The 20,199-nt window shown below is 37.0% G+C and overlaps 2 protein-coding genes and 1 pseudogene across 5 annotated transcripts; all 3 read right to left on the bottom strand.

Annotated features, from left to right (window-relative positions):
* Window positions 1-5,155: 5,155 nt before the first annotated feature.
* On the bottom strand, window positions 5,156-7,926 carry LOC145574298 (pentatricopeptide repeat-containing protein At1g10270 pseudogene; annotated as a pseudogene).
* A 1,710-nt stretch (window positions 7,927-9,636) lies between these two features.
* Window positions 9,637-12,530, bottom strand: LOC145574297 (wall-associated receptor kinase-like 8). The gene is made up of 3 exons (XM_081632052.1): window positions 11,629-12,530; window positions 11,384-11,497; window positions 9,637-11,130 (listed from the first exon to the last, which is right to left on the bottom strand). Exons 1-3 carry the CDS (start codon window positions 12,425-12,427, stop codon window positions 9,950-9,952), a joined length of 2,094 nt encoding a protein of 697 aa, XP_081488178.1. The 5' UTR covers window positions 12,428-12,530; the 3' UTR covers window positions 9,637-9,949.
* A 1,177-nt stretch (window positions 12,531-13,707) lies between these two features.
* LOC145574292 (wall-associated receptor kinase-like 2) lies at window positions 13,708-19,085 on the bottom strand. 4 transcript variants are annotated; one of them, XM_081632046.1, is made up of 6 exons: window positions 18,948-19,085; window positions 17,562-18,115; window positions 17,400-17,453; window positions 15,561-17,305; window positions 15,328-15,444; window positions 13,708-15,079 (listed from the first exon to the last, which is right to left on the bottom strand). In XM_081632046.1, exons 4-6 carry the CDS (start codon window positions 16,357-16,359, stop codon window positions 13,899-13,901), a joined length of 2,097 nt encoding a protein of 698 aa, XP_081488172.1. In that variant the 5' UTR covers window positions 16,360-17,305; window positions 17,400-17,453; window positions 17,562-18,115; window positions 18,948-19,085; the 3' UTR covers window positions 13,708-13,898. The 4 variants fall into 4 exon arrangements, with proteins under 4 accessions (XP_081488172.1, XP_081488175.1, XP_081488174.1 ...); XM_081632049.1 differs by having other exon boundaries at window positions 15,561-15,983; window positions 16,199-18,115; XM_081632048.1 differs by having other exon boundaries at window positions 15,561-16,143; window positions 16,230-18,115.
* Between the last annotated feature and the right edge of the window lie 1,114 nt (window positions 19,086-20,199).

The raw sequence follows: 20,199 nt of genomic DNA, 5'->3' as shown, positions 1-20,199 counted from the left end.
ATATATCAAAAATACTACATTGATAGATTGTAGTTAGAACTTAAAAGTACAAATATGATACAAATTGCTAATTACAAAAAAAATTCAACCAAACTTACTAATTAAAACTGATTTATTTTCACTATGAGTACTAATACACATTTTATTTATATCATATGTGCTTACAATTTTTTTAAGGTTCAGACAACAAGCACTAAAGCCTATGTTACCTGGACACGGCATTTTGGCCGGCATACCCGGGTCGATACGACGCGACACCGATCCGGGTATGAAATCCGTTCCGGATACTCCATTTTGTTCTCGGGTACGGCGGCCATTGAAGGAGTTGAAGCTTTGAAGAAGATGAAGACGGTTCGCAAACAATTTCGAAGATGAACACGATTACGAGTTTTCTCAATGCAGTTTTCTCTCTCTTTCTTCTTTCACGTGTATTTACTTATTTAATTTCTGAAGTTTTTGACTTTTTTTCTCCCTCCTCTCTCCTGATTTACCTAGCAGTAACATTTTTTTTTTAATATATGTGCTTAAGGGTGGCGGCTAGGGTTTTGTTTTAATTGGTAAAAAGCTTAAAAGGCCTTAAACCTATGTTTCTCTATCAACAACTTGGGCTTTTTTTAAATAAACAACTTGGGCTTTTTATTTTGTTTACTTTTTTTTAGCAATCCACTCACCTAGATATAAAAATCTATCAATAAAAACCACCTATATAATTTTTGATATATTATGGACAAAATTATTGCCGTATCCGTACCCGAGTCCAATGTTAAGACGGTGTCCCCGTGTCCTAAATTTTTGAGAATGGCGTATCAGACACTCGGATACGTACCAATATCGGATACCCGTACCCGTGTCAATGTAACATAGACTAAAGCTATTCGTGCCAAAAACATTACGGTTGTTAAGTTATCCTATTGTTGTTATTCTTGGTAACAATAAAATTATTACTTGATATTGAATACTACGTAATTTATCAAACAATGCTATATTTAGTCAGATTAAAACACAAAACAGAATTTTATTCAACATAGAAGTTAAAAAGAGATAGAGAGAGAGAATACCTAAATGAGATCAGACGAAGTGATCCATTGTAGCACGTCAATGCTGAATTCAGTTCAAACGAAGCTGCAATTTGATGAAAATTTCTGAAGTGATTTGAAGAAGCAGTCAAATTCTGGGTTGATTTCAGTTCAATCGAATCGATTTTTTTGTCAAAAATCTCGATTTCTTCCAAGAAATAATCATAAAAATTTGTTTATAGCTAATGAAAAATGCTTTACTAGAAATTGAAGAATATGAAGCTTTTGATGAGTTTTTGTATTTCAATGGAGCAGTTGAGAGGAATAAGAAACAAGTCAAACAACGCTTCAATGAATGGGAAAAGTTAGTCAACCTCAATAAATGAATCGTGGACCTTTATTAGTGGGCCGGGTATAATTGACTGGCTTAGAGGGTTTGTATTGACTTGGGCAGTTGGGCCTATTCATTATTGGCCCGTCATCACAAACAAGAATTCATTACTCCCTTCGTTTCATATTACAATTTTCCAGTGTTCTCTTGTGTTAAGAACGGTACCAAGTCACAACAAATGGTGAGTTTTTATCAAGGGATGGATTCAATTTGTGTTTAAACTACCGGACCTGAATTGGCCGAATAGAGCCTTAGTGTTGTTTTACCTTAATTCGAAATAACTGTTCTTCATAAGCCAAAAGGGAAAATCTAAATCATCAAGTAAATTCCCTTTTAAACTTAGCCAATCAGTTAAAACATAACATATCATATCATGACAATACAAATACAATCACTTATCTGAGACAGCACTGAAGAACCAAAACAGTTAATTCCAGCAATGGTGGTTTCACAGGTTTAAGGTACAAAATATACCTGGTACAAATAGCAATCTTAGGAGCCTTTCACCCTTCAGATAAATTTGATTTTTATACTTTAGTAATTTTAGCAAACTTACATGCAGATAGATAAAGAAGTTCAATACCCTAAATTTATGATTGTACATTCAAAACATCAATAATGAAAAAAGAAGAGAGTCTTACAGAGCTCCTCAGCAGCAGCATGGTAACATCAAGGCCAAAGGTGAGTGTGTACATTACCTGCTAATGTGAGATATCAGATCATGCCGCCAACGATGAGAACTAGGGCTGAGATGCAATGGTTGCCAGCTTCGTCTTCTTTGCATCCTCAATCTCTCACAATCAGATTCCTCCCAATGCCACAAAGAGTACTCAAGGCATTGTGACCCTAAATTCCCCCTTCCTTTGAACCTGCAAACTCTAATTTTATTTTATTTTTTTCCATTGAAAATGAGTTGAACAATTAATTCTGGCAGTTCAAGAGTGGCATGGTGCTTTTTTTATCTTCCCCCTTTTACTGTCACTCTATCAATTATCTCCTTTTTCGTAAATTTGCAGAGTGGAATATTGTATATCATAAGAAGGCTCTTGTAATAACACCTTCCTCATATGACAACACTTCCTTGCGTAAGAACAAATCTACAACCACACAATGTGCCGTTTTTACCAAGCTCGTATGGATACAAGGACAAAAAAAGGCTTATGCAATTTTAAACGTGTAATAGGAAACAATAACCAATGCATTAATAAATAAATATCTCCTTATTATCTAAAAATAATATGCTTAATCATTATACCAATTATTGTAAAATGGATTCAAGAAAAAGAAAAACGTGAACCATCACCTAGGATTGAATAACAAAGATAGTTCAGCAGAATTCAAGGAATTATTATCTAAATAAATTGTGCTAGAACATGAAAGACCTTTTCTGTGTATAGCTACTCCCTTACCACTGGCGGTACTGACCATGTGCTGAGTTTCTTTTTGAGGCAAATGAAGTGACAAAACGTGCTATATTGGTGTTTGGATTAAAGTACGTGAGATTTTGAAAAGATTTTGATATTAATGGCAGATGGGCAGGATTATGAAAACATAGAATAGAATGAGAGGGCAGGTGGAAACTTGGTCATATTATAAAGACCTATGGCTCAAATGTTACAGCTTGCCAGTCATTTATTTCAAGTTTTGATGGTTGTGATCACCTAAAGCAATCTGCCAAGTGTGGAGAAAAAACATAAGACTCCGTCAAGTCATAGTCAAAGTATGGAAAGATAAAAATCCTAATATGTCAAATATTCAAATGCATATCTATTTTACACTACTTTACACTAGAATGAACTTTTAGGTACTACAAGGTTCAACTGGTCAAATTTTATATCCCATGCATAATAATATATTATATGATATACAATTACCTAACCCATCAATATGACCCAAAATAAATTGACCGACCTTAACACCTAAAATGACAGCTCTATTAGCTAACCCTCTTTTGGAACAAGGTCAATGTATACAAAAGGAAATAAACACAAGAGGGAATTGCACAGTTTGACAGCAGACTAGGAGAAGGTTTCTTCTTCTCAAGTGTGTGTGATTGCATGTATGTTCCGTGGTCTGTAAGGAGATACAAAATTAAAGACTACTACAGATTCAGAATATAGCAATGTATACAAATCACACAATTACAGTTCACCCTTTCAGAAACAATGCTTGGATAGATAATTATGCTTAGTCTCTAATTTGAAAGACTCCTAGTGTCCTAGTCTTCTGAGAGCAAGTCTTATCTTTCTATCACAAGAAATGATGATAGATCTGTAAATGAACAACAATTCTATAAGCCAAGGGTTCAAAAGAAGAAAAAATGAGGATAAAAACAGAGTGTAAAGAAGGATAATTCAAATTAGCACCTCATGACTCATAGCAATAGCAATGTCCAGAACATAATGAGAAGAAAAACACAATTCATCCCCATAGATTTATTAATTATGACAATATGAACTACGAGTATATATTATCCTTTATTTTAAAGCACTGACAATGTTTTATGTTTACCAAATAGTCCAAATAGAACAGATAATGCACAAAGAAAGACACTTCAGCAGAACTTAAAATATTAATGGAAGCAGAAAGTTAAATCAGACCAGCTGCTTATTTATCTGCCCGAGAATCTGCATCTGCTCTAAGTGGCCGAGCAATTGCATCGTATGGCGCATAAGCAAAGTAGAAATTTAATGCAGGACTTAACTATATTACCTGGATAAGTAAAACTAGGCCATTAAGACCTCCATTCACCATCTTGCTTTAAGCAACAAGGACAGTCCAGCTAAATATTAAAAAGCAGTTTCCAAAGAAGGCATGCCAGGTTCATAAGGCCACCTGTTCAGTTTCCAACCAATATTGCTGATTTACTAAAGAAAAGTAGAGAATGATATTTCTATCGCTAATAAAAAAAATTTCAAGACTGTCTCTTCCTGTCCGAGTTCTACAAGATCTGCAACACCCAAAATAGGTTGAGGAAAAATGCATTTAGACAAATCACACACAAATAAGACAATTTCAGGAAAACAAAAATGTTAATTTTCCAGACAAAATAAGTTCAAAAAATATCATTCCATACCAAATAAGCTAAACCAAACAGAGCCTTTGTGTTGGTTTTACCTTAACTTGTAATACCTGCTCTTCATAAGCCACAAGGGAAAATCCATATCATGAAATAAGCTCCCTCTAAAACTTAGCCAAGCAATTAAAGCATACCATATTATAATACAATGACTCATTGTGACATGAATGAATAACAAAACACTCAATTCAAGCAATGGTGGTTTCACAGGTTTAACTTACAAAATATACTTGGTAGCAATGTCAGAACTTCAGCAGTTCAGCCAAAATTTAAATTTTAACCTTTATAATACTTTTTAGCAAACTTAAACACAGATTGATTAAGAAGTTCAACACTTTAAACTCATGATTGAACATTTGATGATTTGAACATCAATAATGAAAAAAGAAGAGAGAGACTTACAGAGCTGCTGCTCAGCATAACATGGTAACATCAAGGCCAAAGGTGAGTGCATACATACCTGGTAAATGATGAGAAATAGGGCTGAGATGAAATGGTTTTCAACTTCGTCTTCTTTGCATCCTCAACCTCCCAGAATCAGATTCCTCCCAATATTTCCACCCAATTCCACTTACCAACCCTGTTTTCTCTCATAATCAAAGAATACTCAGCTCACCATTGTGCCTCTAAAGTTCCCCTTTCATTTGAATCTGCAAACTCTAAACGTTCTTTTCATCCTTTTTTTTTTCTTTTTTTATGAATGAGTTGAACTATATCCTATAGTTTTAGATTGGCATACTGCTTTTTTATCTTGCCTCTTTGACAGTCAGTCTTATCAATTATTTCCTCTTTTTTTAATTTTGCATAGAGTGACATACTGTATATCATAATGTACACATGTATCATAACTATATAAATATGGGCTCATTTAAGGTTTTTTTATTTCCCAAAAAGTGTGTTGTTATCAATATTTACTATAAAACTATCATGCCTCTTAGAATCTTTAAGGGTGTTCTGCATATTGCTTCAGCTTATTATTAAGATGAGTAAATCAAGTCACAATCATTCGGAAACATAATACTACGTATAAATGAAGGTACAACTTTCGGCAAGCATTTTCAGTCTCATAGGCAATGCATAATTAAGGGAAAATTAAAAGCAAAAAGGAGAAGAAAAAAAAAAGCATTGAAGACAGTGTATAGCACCTGTAACATATCCTTTTTTTTTTTTTTTTTTGACGGGAACATATCCTTGTATCAATATAACCGTTAAATTGTAACATATCTTCTTGGTAGTTTCTCATAAAAAAACTATTCATTGACTTTAATCATCAAAACAGATCTCAGTGATGAGTGAAGGCCAAGATTAGACATTGGATTCAAAGTTATCCAAATTACTGATGTTACTCTATCCTCAAGTTCTAGACAAAACTTCAAGTTCTTGAGCTAAACCAACAATCATCTACTGCCAATAATAGGGTAGCCTTGCTCGGAGTGTCCTCTTTGCTGTGGAGGTCCAGTAGGTTCAGGATATCCTCTTTGCTGCTGAGGTCCATTATGTTCAGGATATCCTCTTTGATGCAGAGATCCAGTTGGTTCGGGATGTCCTGAATACCCTGTAGGTCCAGCAGACCCAGAAAATCCAGTTGGTGGCCTAAACCTAGGAGGGCCAGCAGGTTGTTGATGTTGTCCTGGTCCTGCTGATCTAGCGAAACCTGAAGGCTGGAAGTATGGCTGCTGAAAATTTCCCTGCCTCCTCTCATCCAGGAGCCTTTCAATCTCATCTTTCCGTCCCTCCTTTTCAAACTCTTGTAACAGAAACTCCCGAAGTGAAGGAGTGACACCAACACCGTACTTCATGATCTGACCAACCATATTCAAACACACATCAAATACACCACCACCACACAGCCCTTTGATGACAATTTCATACGTGGATGAATCAGGTTTTGGATCCCTTTCCCCCATTTTTGTCAAGACTTGTGAACATTCTAGTGCTTTGTTATTCTGAATCAATTCAGTAAACCACCTATTCGCATAGTCCGTAATCACTCTTAAATTAGCTTCAACCATCATCTCAAACATTCTCATGGCATCATCAATCCTTTGATCCTTAAGATAAGCATCAATCAAGGTTCTATAACCAGTAACATCCGGGCTCAAAGATTTCGACTTTAGCTCTGTAAAGAACTCCTCCGCCTTCTGAATCATCCCATGTTCAGCAAACCTAACAATAATGTTGTTATAACCAGCTACATCCATAGCAAACTGCCTTGACCCCATCTTGGTCCCTACCTTCTTAAAAGTGCTAACAGCCTCTTCAAACTTTCCCTCCTTAAAACACTCATTCACCATTATATTAAAACTATCCGAATTCACTGCCTGAAAATTCGGTGGAGTATGTCTATCCAACATCGATTCAAACAACTCCCACGCCTCTTTCTTCTTCTCATACTTAAGCAACACCTCAAGAAGCACATTACAAGTGGCAGGGGTCATCTTAAACTGAAGATCAAGCAATGACCGATACGATTCCATAGCCTCCTTCTCTCTTCCCTTATTAAAGAACCACTCCATAAACGTAGCATTCACAACACCATCATACACAAGACACCTCTCCTTAAGCTCATCAAAAAACTCATTTGCTTTATCAAAATCATCCAAATCCAAAAACCCTTTAATCAAATTATTATAAACAAGCGAATCGGCCCCGAGTCCCTTATTAAGCATCTCCCTAAGAAGATCAACAGCTTCCCCAATCCTCCCAACATCAATTAACCCTTTAGTCAAATGCCTAAAAGTAACAGAAGAAGGACTAAACGGAGCCTCAGCTAAAATTAACTTATAAATCTCAAGACCCACATCAACCCTTTTACACTCACAATGACTAACAATCAAAAAATTGTAAGAAACAACGTTGGGTACAATATTAGACTGCTTGAAAAAGAATTGGAAGAGAGAGACTGCATCATCGTACCTCTGAGCTCTATACATAGCAGCAATAATGGCGTTACAAGTGAAGACAGTAGGACGGGTGCGAGAGAACACAGCTTGCCGAGCAAGGAGAGCAGCGTTATCGAGGTCACCGGCACGAATGAGGGATTGAACACGGTTATGGAGGTTGAGGCGGGGGCCGGTGAGAGCAGAGGTGGTGTCGGGGAGAGGGCGGGCGTTGGGGTCAGGGGGAGGGCGAGGGGCATTGGGGTCGCGGCGGAGGGCGTGGAGAGGGGGTTCGATGCGGAGGCGGCGTTTGCGGCGGCGGCGTTCGGCGGCGGCTTCTTCGGCGGAGGAGAAGGCGAGGGTGCGAGGGTGGAGGAGAGAGAATGAAGGGTGAGGGTGGAAGTGGGGGAGAGAGGAGGGTGGTGTGGTGGTGGTGGTGGTGGTGGTGGTGGAGGAGAGAGAAGTGCGGCGGAGGGAGCGGAGGAGGAGGCGGTAGAGAGGCATGGTGGTGGTGGTGGAAGGGAGGAAGATAGGGAAATGGGGAACAGGGGAAGTAGAGAGTTTGTGAAAAGTGAGAGGTACTTCTTAAACCCTAACTAAAGAAAGTAAGAAGAGGTGCTCGTAGCATTTCCTTTTTCCTGGTCCCACTATAGGACCGTTTATCACAATAAAATTAGAGTTGGCAACCTTTGACATGACACGACAATGTGACCGAGACTGACACGAACAAGTTATTGAGAGAAAATACGAAGACAACATGACATGACACGAAATCAACCCCAACACAACCCGTTTAAATAAAAGTGGTCAAGTTATGCAATTATCTTACATTTAAAATACTACGGAGTACATTATTATGTAGTTTTTCATAGATTTTTACACGGGACCAAACACAAACACTACATGACACTACTTTTTGTCAGTTGTATCTAACATTGGATCAAGCTAGAACGAACAGGACTATAAAATGGAAAATTCAAGTCTCGGAAAGATAGATTGATTGTGGTAGGTTTGTAATTCTAGAAATTGTTTTGTACACCCGAATGCACGGTGCACCCAAGAGTATGTTTTGCTTCTTTCGATAATTATTGCTCATTTTTTCATCAAATGAACAAACAAATACCCTTGGGTGTAGCGTACACCTGGGTGTAATTAACAATCTCTCACCATATTCCAAATGTACATTGTACATATAGAGTTAGGAGTGGATTGAATTTGTCTTAGGAATTTATTTCCAACTTATTGCTATCCCGTTGTGGTTATTTCGATAGCATAGGGGGGAAGTGTGTGTTTAAATTATAAACACGTATGATGTGTTTCATCCACTTGACTTATTTGAACGTGTCTTGTCTTATATAAACTTATTTACTATAATTTGAACTTGAATAACCCTTACCTTAACTTTTTTTCTCATAAATTTATCTTATCTAAAAATTACACCATAAAGGTTGATTTTGTATAAGTGGACTAAGTGGTATATCTACCAAATTATATTATGCACTACAATTCTGTACAAATTCAGTGTGGATTAATCTAGTTAATTTTTCTTAATTGATTTTCTGGAAAAAGATTTCAAATAATAAATTATACTAACCCACTTTACAAGGCTAAACCAAGTAGGGGTGAAAGTTCGGTTTGCGGTTTGGATTATAGCCAAAACCGAATCCAATCCGAATTAATTCGGTTTCGGAAATCTCAATTCAAATCCAAACCGTATTAAGATTCAACCCAATCCAATCCAAACCGAACTAATTCGGTTTTTCAAATTAGAATCCAATCCAAACCGAAATTTGTTCCCTTCTTTTGCAACATTTAAATTCGAAACTCGAACTTTACCTTGAAAATCCTACAATCATTTCTTGTTAACTACATTCTTTGTGAGAGAGTAAGATATTGAGAAAGGACAATTGAGAATTAGGTTCTTTTTTTAAGTTTATATATGAAAGGGGAAACTTTGAAAAAGAAAATGGGATTAAAGTATTGGGGTCGAAATTCGGTTTGTAATTCGGTTTTCGGTTTTTTTAAACCCCAAACCGAATCCAATCCGTAATTCATATGTTTTAATTTTTCCAATCCGAATTCTAAAAATATCCAAACCGAATTACTAATTCGGTTTGGTTTTCGGTTCGATTCGGTTTTAATCCGAATTACTTTCACCCCTAAAATCAAGTAATGCAACAGAGTTAAATTATATGTAAATACTTCATATATAAGACTATAAGAGAGTTACATTGCCTCACGCCCTCAACCCTCTATAATTAAAAATTTATCATATTATGCTACAATAACCTTTATAATGCTACATAACTATATCATTCTTTCGCTTCATACATGCAGTACTGCCAAAAAAAATGCTAGGAAACAAAATTTTTACAATATCTGAATCTGAAAGTAGTTTGTGTGACTATATATATATATAGAGTACTTTGTATTGATTCAAACTTAAAACCAAGCTCGTTCAGTGCTATACGTGCAGTCGTGCGCATCTCTAATATAACAACATATTGTCATATTGACACATGAGAAAGGGCTTGAATTAACAAAATAACTATGCCTACAACTTTAACCTGAAGTTCCACAGAAATCACGAGATTGGCATCAATGCAGCAACTTCCTGGGAAGAGAATAAGCTTGAGCTGAGGGAGGCTGTGTACACCACACTTATATCAGCAACTGCTTGGTTACATTCAGGGAGCGTCTGCTGTATTGAAGTAGTTTCATTTCGTGATTGCAGCCCCTCGAGTATTATAGCAACTTCTTTCATAGTAGGCCTTTGCTTTCCGTTCAAGTTCAAGCATTCTTTAGCAAGGTTAGCCACAGCCTCTAGCTCTTCCTGCTTTGCCTCCTTTGAAACCTCAGGATCAAGGATATCAGACAAACAGAAATTCCCCATCATAAGAAGAAACTCTGTGGCAAGACTTCTCCATTCTTTAGATTTGTCTGGAGATATTGGCTTCTTGCTAGTCAAGAGCTCAACAAGGACTACTCCAAAGCTATAAACATCACTTTTTTCAGTGAATTGGTTGGATTGGAAGTACTCTGGATCCAAATATCCAAATGTCCCTTTAACTTGAGTAGTCAAGTGAGTCTGATCAATCAGTATAGTCCTTGAAGTGCCAAAATCGGAAACTTTTGCTCTGTATTTGTCATCCAAAAGTATATTTGAAGACTTAATATCTCTGTGGTAGATAGGAGTAGACGACGATGAATGAAGGTATGCAATTGCACCTGCTGATTCTGCAGCAATTTGCAAGCGCATTTTCCAAGGAATGTGAAACTCTTCACTTGGGTTATGGATATGCTGAGAGAGTGTTCCATTTGGGATGAACTCATAAACAAGAAGAGGTACTTCGGTTTCCAAACAGCACCCTAGAAGTTTAACCACACTTCTGTGGTTTATTTGAGAGAGGATAACTACCTCGTTTATGAAAGGCTCTAATTGGCTTTCATCAACTTTTTTGGATTTCTTAACTGCTATAACCCTTCCATCCGTCAGCATACCTTTGTAAACTGTACCTTGGCCACCCTGCCCAAGTATTCTGTTCTCATTGAAATTATCTGTGGCTACCTCTAATTCGCTGACAGTAAAAACTTTTGTTTTCTCCACAACACAATCATTATAGCACATTTGTCTTTGTAACAGCAAACCACCATTTTGTTTGAAGTTCTTAGCTCTTAGTTTTATCTTCTTCCTTCTCTTCAAAATCTGACACAACCAATAGCAACCAAGAGACACCAGTAATGACCCTATGCCAATACTCAATCCTGTAAACAAAACGTTCTTCATATTAAAATCTATTTTCTTATCATAAACTCATTTTTGAGCAATGACATGCATTTCTATTTGTTTTATTCTTTCATATGTATCTAATCATTGAGTTTAAGATTAAGCAATTTCCTTAAGCCTTAACCTTCGTACCTTGCCATCTGACATAGCGTTAGTTTTAATTTTTGAACATTCTGAAAACTGAACTAAATGAGATAGTGCCATGTGAACAATTTGAAGTCCAAATGTTACCTAGCACAACTCCCAGAAGATTCCTGCTCTTTTTAGGAATAAAACACCTAGCATCCATATAATCATCAGAAGTGATGTAACAATCACCTTTGCAGCTTGCACATCGTGGCGACTCTGCAAATTTAATAAATAAACAAATAAAATTGGATGTATGTTTCCATTAAAAAAAAAAACTTTTCTCTTTCGGCGGTGGTTTGGGGGGGGGGGGGGGGCGGGGGAGGGTGGAGTTGGTTAGTCAAACTGACCTTGGCATCCGTTAGAAAGATAAGGATTACCACCTTGTCGTTGCAGGCAGCTACATGTGTAATCACCATTAGCTTGATGCATGTAACAATTTCCAGAACCGGAATCATTTGATGATTGATCAGGTAAATAAAAATATTTCCAATCAAGATTAACCGGTATATGACTTCCACTGCTAACTAGGGACAATAGTGAATGCTGAGGGTTAGATAATTCAAGATTATTCAAGAAATCACGGTTTGCTAATAAGACATAGCTGCAAGTCCCATTAGTTAGAGTGATGTTAACACTGTAAACACTCAGGGGATAGGGGAGACCAGATAAGCAAATCGATTTCTGGGATGTCGAATTGCCCCTGATTTTACTATTACAAACTGATCCACAACGAGCCACTACCTTGTCCCCAACATTGACAAAAGAAGTCCCTACACAATTTACAGGAGCAAAATCATTGTAAATGGAGGAGAAACTATATGGGCTTCCACCCAAGTTAGCACTCGTCCATGTTGTAGCTTGTCCATTACAGTTAACAGCCATGGAAGCATTAATTGTCACTTCTGGCGACTTTAAGGAAATTTTTAGCACCTGAAAATTGAATTTGGTAAGAACTGGAATTGAAGTGTTACATGTAATTTCATACCATTCACTATAATAGCACCTCGAACCAATACCAAATGGATACGGAATAGTAACATTTCCACACTTATCTGGACAACCAGGTTTTGCCATTGGTGGAGCTGCTTCGACTATATCTCTTGATAGCCATAGGACAAGTGCCACTGTTGCAAGCATCATATCCATGGTTGCCAGCTTACCACCCAATTCACCTATAGCAAATTCTGTGTTTGTGATTTTTTGGATTAGCAATGCAGCAGGCCTGTAGAACTGAAGGGCAAAACATTGAACTAAGATATCAACAAAATTTACAAGATGTTAATAAGTCAATTATTAAAGGCTTAAAGCTAATAATTCAGCTTCCTTGGTCCACTTCCTGACAAAACTACACTTAGAAACCAATTAGGATGCGTAATTAGCTAGCTGCATAATATTGACTAAGAGGTTTAAGACACTTGATAAAGGAGACCAAACTGTTTCTAATATGCTGATAGAAGAATCATCCATTTGGATCACCCTCTTTATAGTACATACCACCACCGTTGAATAATCAGAAAACATAAAGTCATGTAATACTTCCAAACAAAACTAATATACAATCTTGCAGAAAAGACATCATAATTTACATTGTATGAGACAAATTAATTCAATAATCTAAAACATATTCACACAAAATAGTAGCCCAGAAAAGTCATAGATCCGGTAAGTGTATGAGGCCACTGTGATGTTAACATTACAGGATGTCACAATATTCGCAAACAATATTGACAGATAAATCAGGGAGAATAGCTATGTACTTGGGAAGCATTAAAAAAACTCTACACGTAACGTTCACACATCAAACACGAAAACCACACCTGATTTCCAGCTTGAAGAACAGGGGATAGACAAGCAAATCATGACTGGCTCCGGGTTCCTTCTGTTATCCTTCGCAGCTGCCATAACCTTTTGGTCAGAAAAGAGGTTAGACTGCAAGAAGCATCAGCTGCAGATTTTTCTCATTTATATTTTAAGAGGGATGAAAGATTAGAGTCATGTTTAACCAATTCAGATTTGTTTGATTCATATCCATAACAATCCGGGCAATTCCCATACAATCTACCATTTTCGTAATGAACTGCCTTTCCACTAAAATGTAAAAAATAGTGCAACAATCAGATATTCTTTCAATAACTATAGATAAAGTTATGTAAACTAATTTCTGTAACCCATTGTAAGTGTTACAACATCACCCACCTATGAAAAGCTAGCATATCTCAAGAAGCTCTATTGAAGGCAGTGGTAGATCCAGGATTTCCAATCAAGGGTAGCACATAGTCATTTAAGAAAATTTAAATGAGAAAAAAACATATCAAATAACTGAAAAAACAGACTTTATTTTAGGTGGTCAAATTGAAAACAATCGCCAAAAATGGTTAACAAAATAACGGCTTGTGTTAGTACATTGTTGTAGTAATTAACAATTGGATTTTAGACATTCGATTGAGAACTAATTCAAAAAACTGCAAAATATTACTGTTGTACGGAGCATTATATGTGTATAATTTTTTTTTTAATCACAGAGTAAAACTAGTAGTTTTGAACTAGTTAACAAAATATTTCATACTCCTTAAATAATTTGTGAAATGAAACTAGATTGGCGTACATGGTACACTGCTCATATATGAAGAATCAATGCATCTTCCTCCTGTGAAGAGAATGTGCTTGAGCTGAAGGGGGCTGTGTCCATCACACTTACATCAGCAACCGCTTGGTTCCATTCAGGGAACGTCTGCTGTACTGAAGAAGTTTCATTTCGTGATTGCAGCCCCTCGAGTATTATAGCAACTTCCTTCATAGTAGGCCTTTGCTTTCCATTCAAGTTCAAGCATTCTTTAGCCAGGTTAGCCACAGCCTCTAGCTCCTCCTGTTTAGCCTCCTTTGAGACCTCAGGATCAAGGATATCAGACAAACAAGAATTCCCCACCAAAAGAAGAAACTCTGTAGCCAGACTTCTCCATTCTTTAGATTTGTCGGGAGAGATTGGCTTCTTGCTTGTCAATAGCTCAACAAGGACTACTCCAAAGCTATAAACATCACTTTTTTCAGTGAATTGGTTAGATTGGAAGTACTCTGGATCCAAATATCCAAATGTCCCTTGAACTTGAGTAGTCAAGTGAGTCTGATCAATCAGTATAGTCCTTGAAGTGCCAAAATCGGAAACCTTTGCTCTGTATTTGTCATCCAAAAGTATATTTGAAGACTTAATATCTCTGTGGTAGATAGGTGTAGATGACGATGAATGAAGGTATGCAATTGCACCTGCTGATTCTGCAGCAATTTGCAAGCGCATTTTCCAAGGAATGTGAAACTCTTCACTTGGGTTATGGATATGCTGAGAGAGTGTTCCATTTGGGATGAACTCGTAGACAAGAAGAGGTACTTCGGTTTCCAAACAGCACCCTAGAAGTTTAACCACATTTCTGTGGTTAATTTGAGAGAGGATAACTACCTCGTTTATGAAAGGCTCTAATTGGCTTTCATCAACTTTTTTGGATTTCTTAACTGCTATAACCCTTCCATCCGTCAGCATACCTTTGTAAACTGTACCTTGGCCACCCTGCCCAAGTATTCTGTTCTCATTGAAATTATCTGTGGCTACCTCTAATTCGCTGACAGTAAAAACTTTTGTTTTCTCCACAACACAATCATTGTAACACATTTGTCTTTGTAAAAGCAAACCACCATTTTGTTTGAAGTTCTTAGCTCTTAGTTTTATCCTCTTCCTTCTCTTCAAAATCTGCCACAACCAATAGCAACCTACAGACACCAATAATGATCCTACGCCAATACTCAATCCTGCAAACAAAACGTTCTGCATAATTAGCATCTATTTTCTTATCATAAACTCATTTTTGAGCAATGATATGCCTTTCTATTTGTTTATTCTGTCATATGTATCTAGCATTTAAGATTCAGCTATTTCCTTAAGCCTTAACCTTTGTACCTTGTCATCTGAGATAGCATTATAAATATTCTAAGTAATTGCTCATGAAAATTGAACTAAATGAGATGATGCCCTGTGAACAATGAAGTCCAAATGTTACCTAGCACAACTCCCAGAAGGTGTGCCCTGCTCTTTTCGGGAGTATAACACCAAACATCCATATAATCATCAGAATTTACGTAACAGTCACCATTGCAGCTTGCACATCGTGGTGAGTCTGCACAGAAGATATATACTGGAAGTAAGTATGGTTCCTATAAAAATAAATAAATAATTTGGGGGGGGGGGGGGGGGGAGATCTGTGGATGCTGGAGGTTGGTTATTCAAACTTACCTTGGCATCCGTTAGGAAGATAAGGATTTCCACCCTGACCTTGAGGGCAGTTACATGTATAATCACCATCATCTGGATCCAAATTACAATTGTCAGAACTGGAATCATTTGATGATTGATCAGGTAAATAATAATACACCCAATCAAGATTAACCGGTATATGACTTCCATTGCTGACTAGGGAAAAAAGTGATTGCTGAAGGTGAGGAGATTCAAGATTATTCAAGAAATCACTATTTGCTAATAAGACATAGCTGCAAGTCCCATTAGTTTGAGTGATGTTAACACTGTAAACACTCAGAGGATAAGGTGGACGAGATAAGCAAATTGATTTCTGGTATGTCGAATTGTCCCTGATTTGATTATTACAAACTGATCCACAACGAGCCACTACTTTGTCCCCACCATTGACAAAACAAGACCCTACACAATTTACAGGAGCAAAATCATTGTAAATGGAGGAGAAACTATATGGGCTTCCACCCAAGTTAGCACTCGTCCATATTGTATCTTGTGCAGTACAGTTAACAGCCATGGGAGAATTAATTGTCACTTCTGACGACGTTAAGGAAATTTTTAGCACCTGAAAATTGAATTTGGTAAGAATTGGATTTGAAGTGTTACATGTAATTTCATACCATTCATTGTAATAACACCTTGAACCAATACCAAATGGATACGGAATAGTAACATTTCCGCACTTATCTGGACAACCAGGTTTTGCCATTGGTGGAGCTGCGGCTACTATATCTCTTGATAGCCATAGGACAACTGCCAGTGTTGCAAGCATCATATCCATGATTGCCAGCTTACCACCCAATTCACCTACTAGCAAATTCTGTGTTTGTGAATTTTTGTATCAGCCATGCAGCAGGCCTGTAGAATTCAAGGGCAAAACATAGAAACAAAATACTTTGTATCAACAAAATTTATAAGATGTTAGTAGTCAATTAATAAAGATAATAATTCAGCTTCCCTGGCCCACTTCCAGACAAAATTACACTTATAAAACGATTAGGAAATATAATTAGCTAGTTCCACTATATTGACTAGGACACTTAATCTAGGAGACCAGAATGTTTTTTATTTGAGAAATGGAAATTTTATACACCTAGGTCACCTTCATAGTAAATACAGCCGCCATTAAATAATCAGAAAACATAAAAGTCATGAAACACTTCCAAACCAAATTGGTGTACAATCTTCCAGAAAGACTTCGTAATCTACATCATATAATGCAAATCTTTTCAATTCAGCTAAAATTGTAAATTTTAGTAATAGGTCAACATGATTTTAGTATTTTACCACCCAAAATTAACGAACTGTGCATAATTCAAATATCTAAAACATATTCATAGAAAATAGTAGCCCAGAAAAGCCAAAGGTTCTGTAAGTGTATCTGTGTATCAGACTATCAGTGTAAGTAATACTAAATTTAAACCTGAATTTCAGACAAGACAGTGAAACATCACACAGTTCAGAAGGCCACTAGGATGTTGATTTTACAAAATGTCACAATATTCGCAAACAAAACAATATAAAATAAATCAGGGAGCCAAGAATAGCTATGTACTTAAGAAGCATTAAAAACTCTACACATAACGTTCACACATCAGGCACGAAATTGGATAACTACACCTGATTTCCAATTTGAGAATTGGGGAAAGACAAATCATGACTGGCTCCAGGTTCCTTTCGTTATCCTTCACATCTGCCATAATCTTTTGGTCAGAAAAGAGGTTAGACTGCAAGAAGCATCAGCAACAGATTGTAAGAGAGATGAAAGATTAGAATCATGCTTAGCCAATTCAGATTTTTTTTTTTTATTCATGTCCATACCAATCTGGGCAATTCCAATACAATCTACCATTTTCGTAATGAACTGCCTATCCACTAAAAAGTAAAAAATAGTGCAACAATCAGATAGTATTTTAATAATTAAAGATAAAGTTATGTAAACAAATTTCTGTAACCCGTTGCAAGTGTTACACCATCACCCACTTATGAAAAAGCTAGCATATCTCAAGGAGCTCTATCAAAGGGTCATGTATCATTGTAACAAGTATCCCAAACAGCTTCCATTGCATCCTTGGCAGCTGTTTCTGAGCAGAAAGGATTGGCTGAAACTGATTTCATCACTCTTCTCTACACACAATATTGTTCGTGACCCCAGAACTTCATATGGCCACGCAATTAGCTCTCATTTGAAGTGACAATCACCACTCAAATGGCCAGCACGAAATTTACAACAAGCATGATGACTGATGAGCACAATTAGACCAATTCAATTTTTTTGCAGTACAATAATCATAAGCATGAATGACCTCATGGATCAGAACTTGAGCGACTTCATTCTGCATGTTCATATTATTGCTACATACCATTACCATTTCACCACGTAACCACTGCTTAAAATCAAAAGCAGAAATTTCATATGTTGCATCAGAAATTTCAACATTTCTCTGAATCATCTTTTGGCACTCTTCCAGTCTTCCACAGCTATTTGTCGCCCCCATAGCATCGGCCGCCTCACCTTCCATTAAAGCTTCCACCTGCTGCAGTTAGCAAACACACATCAAATATCTATTTTTTTCTTGTCCAAATAACTCCTTTTCTTTTCAAATATGTTTCAAACTGATTAAAATAGAATAAGATATACTTCATAAACTAACGCCGTACAGTATGAACAGCATAGAATTTGCCAGTAGCTATTGTAATTTACCAATCATATTCTTTATTTTGGGCACTATTCTACTCCTTAATATGATGTACCTAGAAAAAAGCAAATTAATCTTAAAACCCATCAGTGATTATACTGTTTACAAACCAAACCCCCAACAGCCAAACAATCAAGTCTTACTTTACCCACCAAATCTAAAACAGGTTTTTCTATAATTGAAGGAAAAAATAGATGTTAAACCCTTATCAAGAGATTGCCTATTATGAAAGAGATGCTTATATTAATCAATACACAACCAGAAACTTACAGCAATTCAAATAAGATTACTCAGTTAAACGAAGCCAAATTTTATCATTGAAAATACAGACATTCAACTTCAATTTGTAATTAAAATATACAAAATTGAAATCAATATACCAGGAGTGCTGGAAAACCCAAAACAAAATAATTAAATTTAATCATTCCCAATTTCCCATCACTATATAATATCATAAATTATTGGTTAGTAAGAAATGCCCAAATGCAATACATTAATCAAATACCCAAATCCATAATTGTCTATTAATTCATCATTTATTCATCAATATTTCAATTTAAAATTCACAAAATTAGAAAGGAAAAAAAAAACCATAATTTAAAGTTGCGACGCTGCAAGAAGAGAGAGGAGGGGGAGTTAAGCAATGAAAGAAAGTAAAAGAACTATGTACCAAAAAGCTAGTGACTTTGAATTCGATCAACCTCGAAAAAGTTTGAATTTGGCCGGAATTTCAGAGAGGTTGCGGTGGTGGCGAAATGAAGTGACAAGAAGTGACTAGCGAGTGAGCGACTCAAATCACTCATTGAAGGACGGTAGGAGTAGGACGCTAAATTACTAATTAACCCCTTTTTATCCCCCGTACGGTTGTAAGTTGTAACAACAGTTGGAAGGGGATTTGAACCCAACTACCAAGAAGCGATCCCCGAATCTAAATTAGCCAAAAGGAGTAATCGGGTAAAACACCACATAAATAAAATAAAAAAAAATACTCCGTACTAATTAACCCCCTTTTTTATTGACAATCTAAATGACGTCCTTATTTTACTAGGTAACGCCCACATTTAAAATTGAATGGACAAACATACCCTCACCTGTATTTCATGTTCTAACTCAATCAAACAATCGCCAGAATCAAAGTCTGTCTTTTTTTTTTTTTGTGAGGGCCAAATGCTTAATTTTTTCAAAACTCTAGGGCGGAAACGCCTGAAAATTTCAAAAGTCCCTAGGAGATTCGAAAAGTGGATTGCTAAATACCGCCCACGTTTTTTATCAAACCGCCAACAAAAGTGGTGAAGAGACAAAACTACCCTTACTCATCCCCACTTTGCTTTCTCTCTCCTAAGTCCATTAAATCTCAACCTCAATCGTCAACCACCACGACCACCACCACCCGCTGCACCATCACCGCCCACAACCACCACCACTCACTAATGCACCATCACCGTCCATAACCACTACCACCCACTGCAGCATCACTGCCCACAACAACCAAAAGGACTAGAGGTACAAAAAAAATTTTAAGTTACAACTTATATTTCCGGCAAACACAACAGCGAGTCAGTTAACCACCATCGGAATAATGACGACCCACCACCTTCCCTGTCGTGCGGGAAGGTGGTTTTTTTAACCCTGGCGACTAGCACAACCGGCAACCCACTACTGCAATCGGTTTCAAGTGTCGGTTGACCACAGTAATCGGCATCCAAAACCGGTGACCGTACTGGGTTACCGGTTTTTCATGCCGATTGACCAGGTTGATCGGCATCCAAAACCAATTACCGTGGTGTTCAATCAGTTTTGCATGCCAATTGTGAGCGCATAAAGATTAAAAAAATCAGAGGTACTGCCCTTTCACCTCCGATCGCTGCCCCTGCGCTAGCTCCACCTCCAATGTACTTTCGTCGGACTACTGCTTCCCTTCA

Source organism: Chenopodium album, chromosome 13 (assembly GCF_948465745.1).
Source record: "Chenopodium album chromosome 13, dcCheAlbu1.1, whole genome shotgun sequence".
NCBI classification, from domain to species: Eukaryota; Viridiplantae; Streptophyta; class Magnoliopsida; order Caryophyllales; family Amaranthaceae; genus Chenopodium; species Chenopodium album.
Note: the sequence above shows the minus strand (reverse complement) of the source record. Positions and strands in the feature narration are given on the sequence as shown.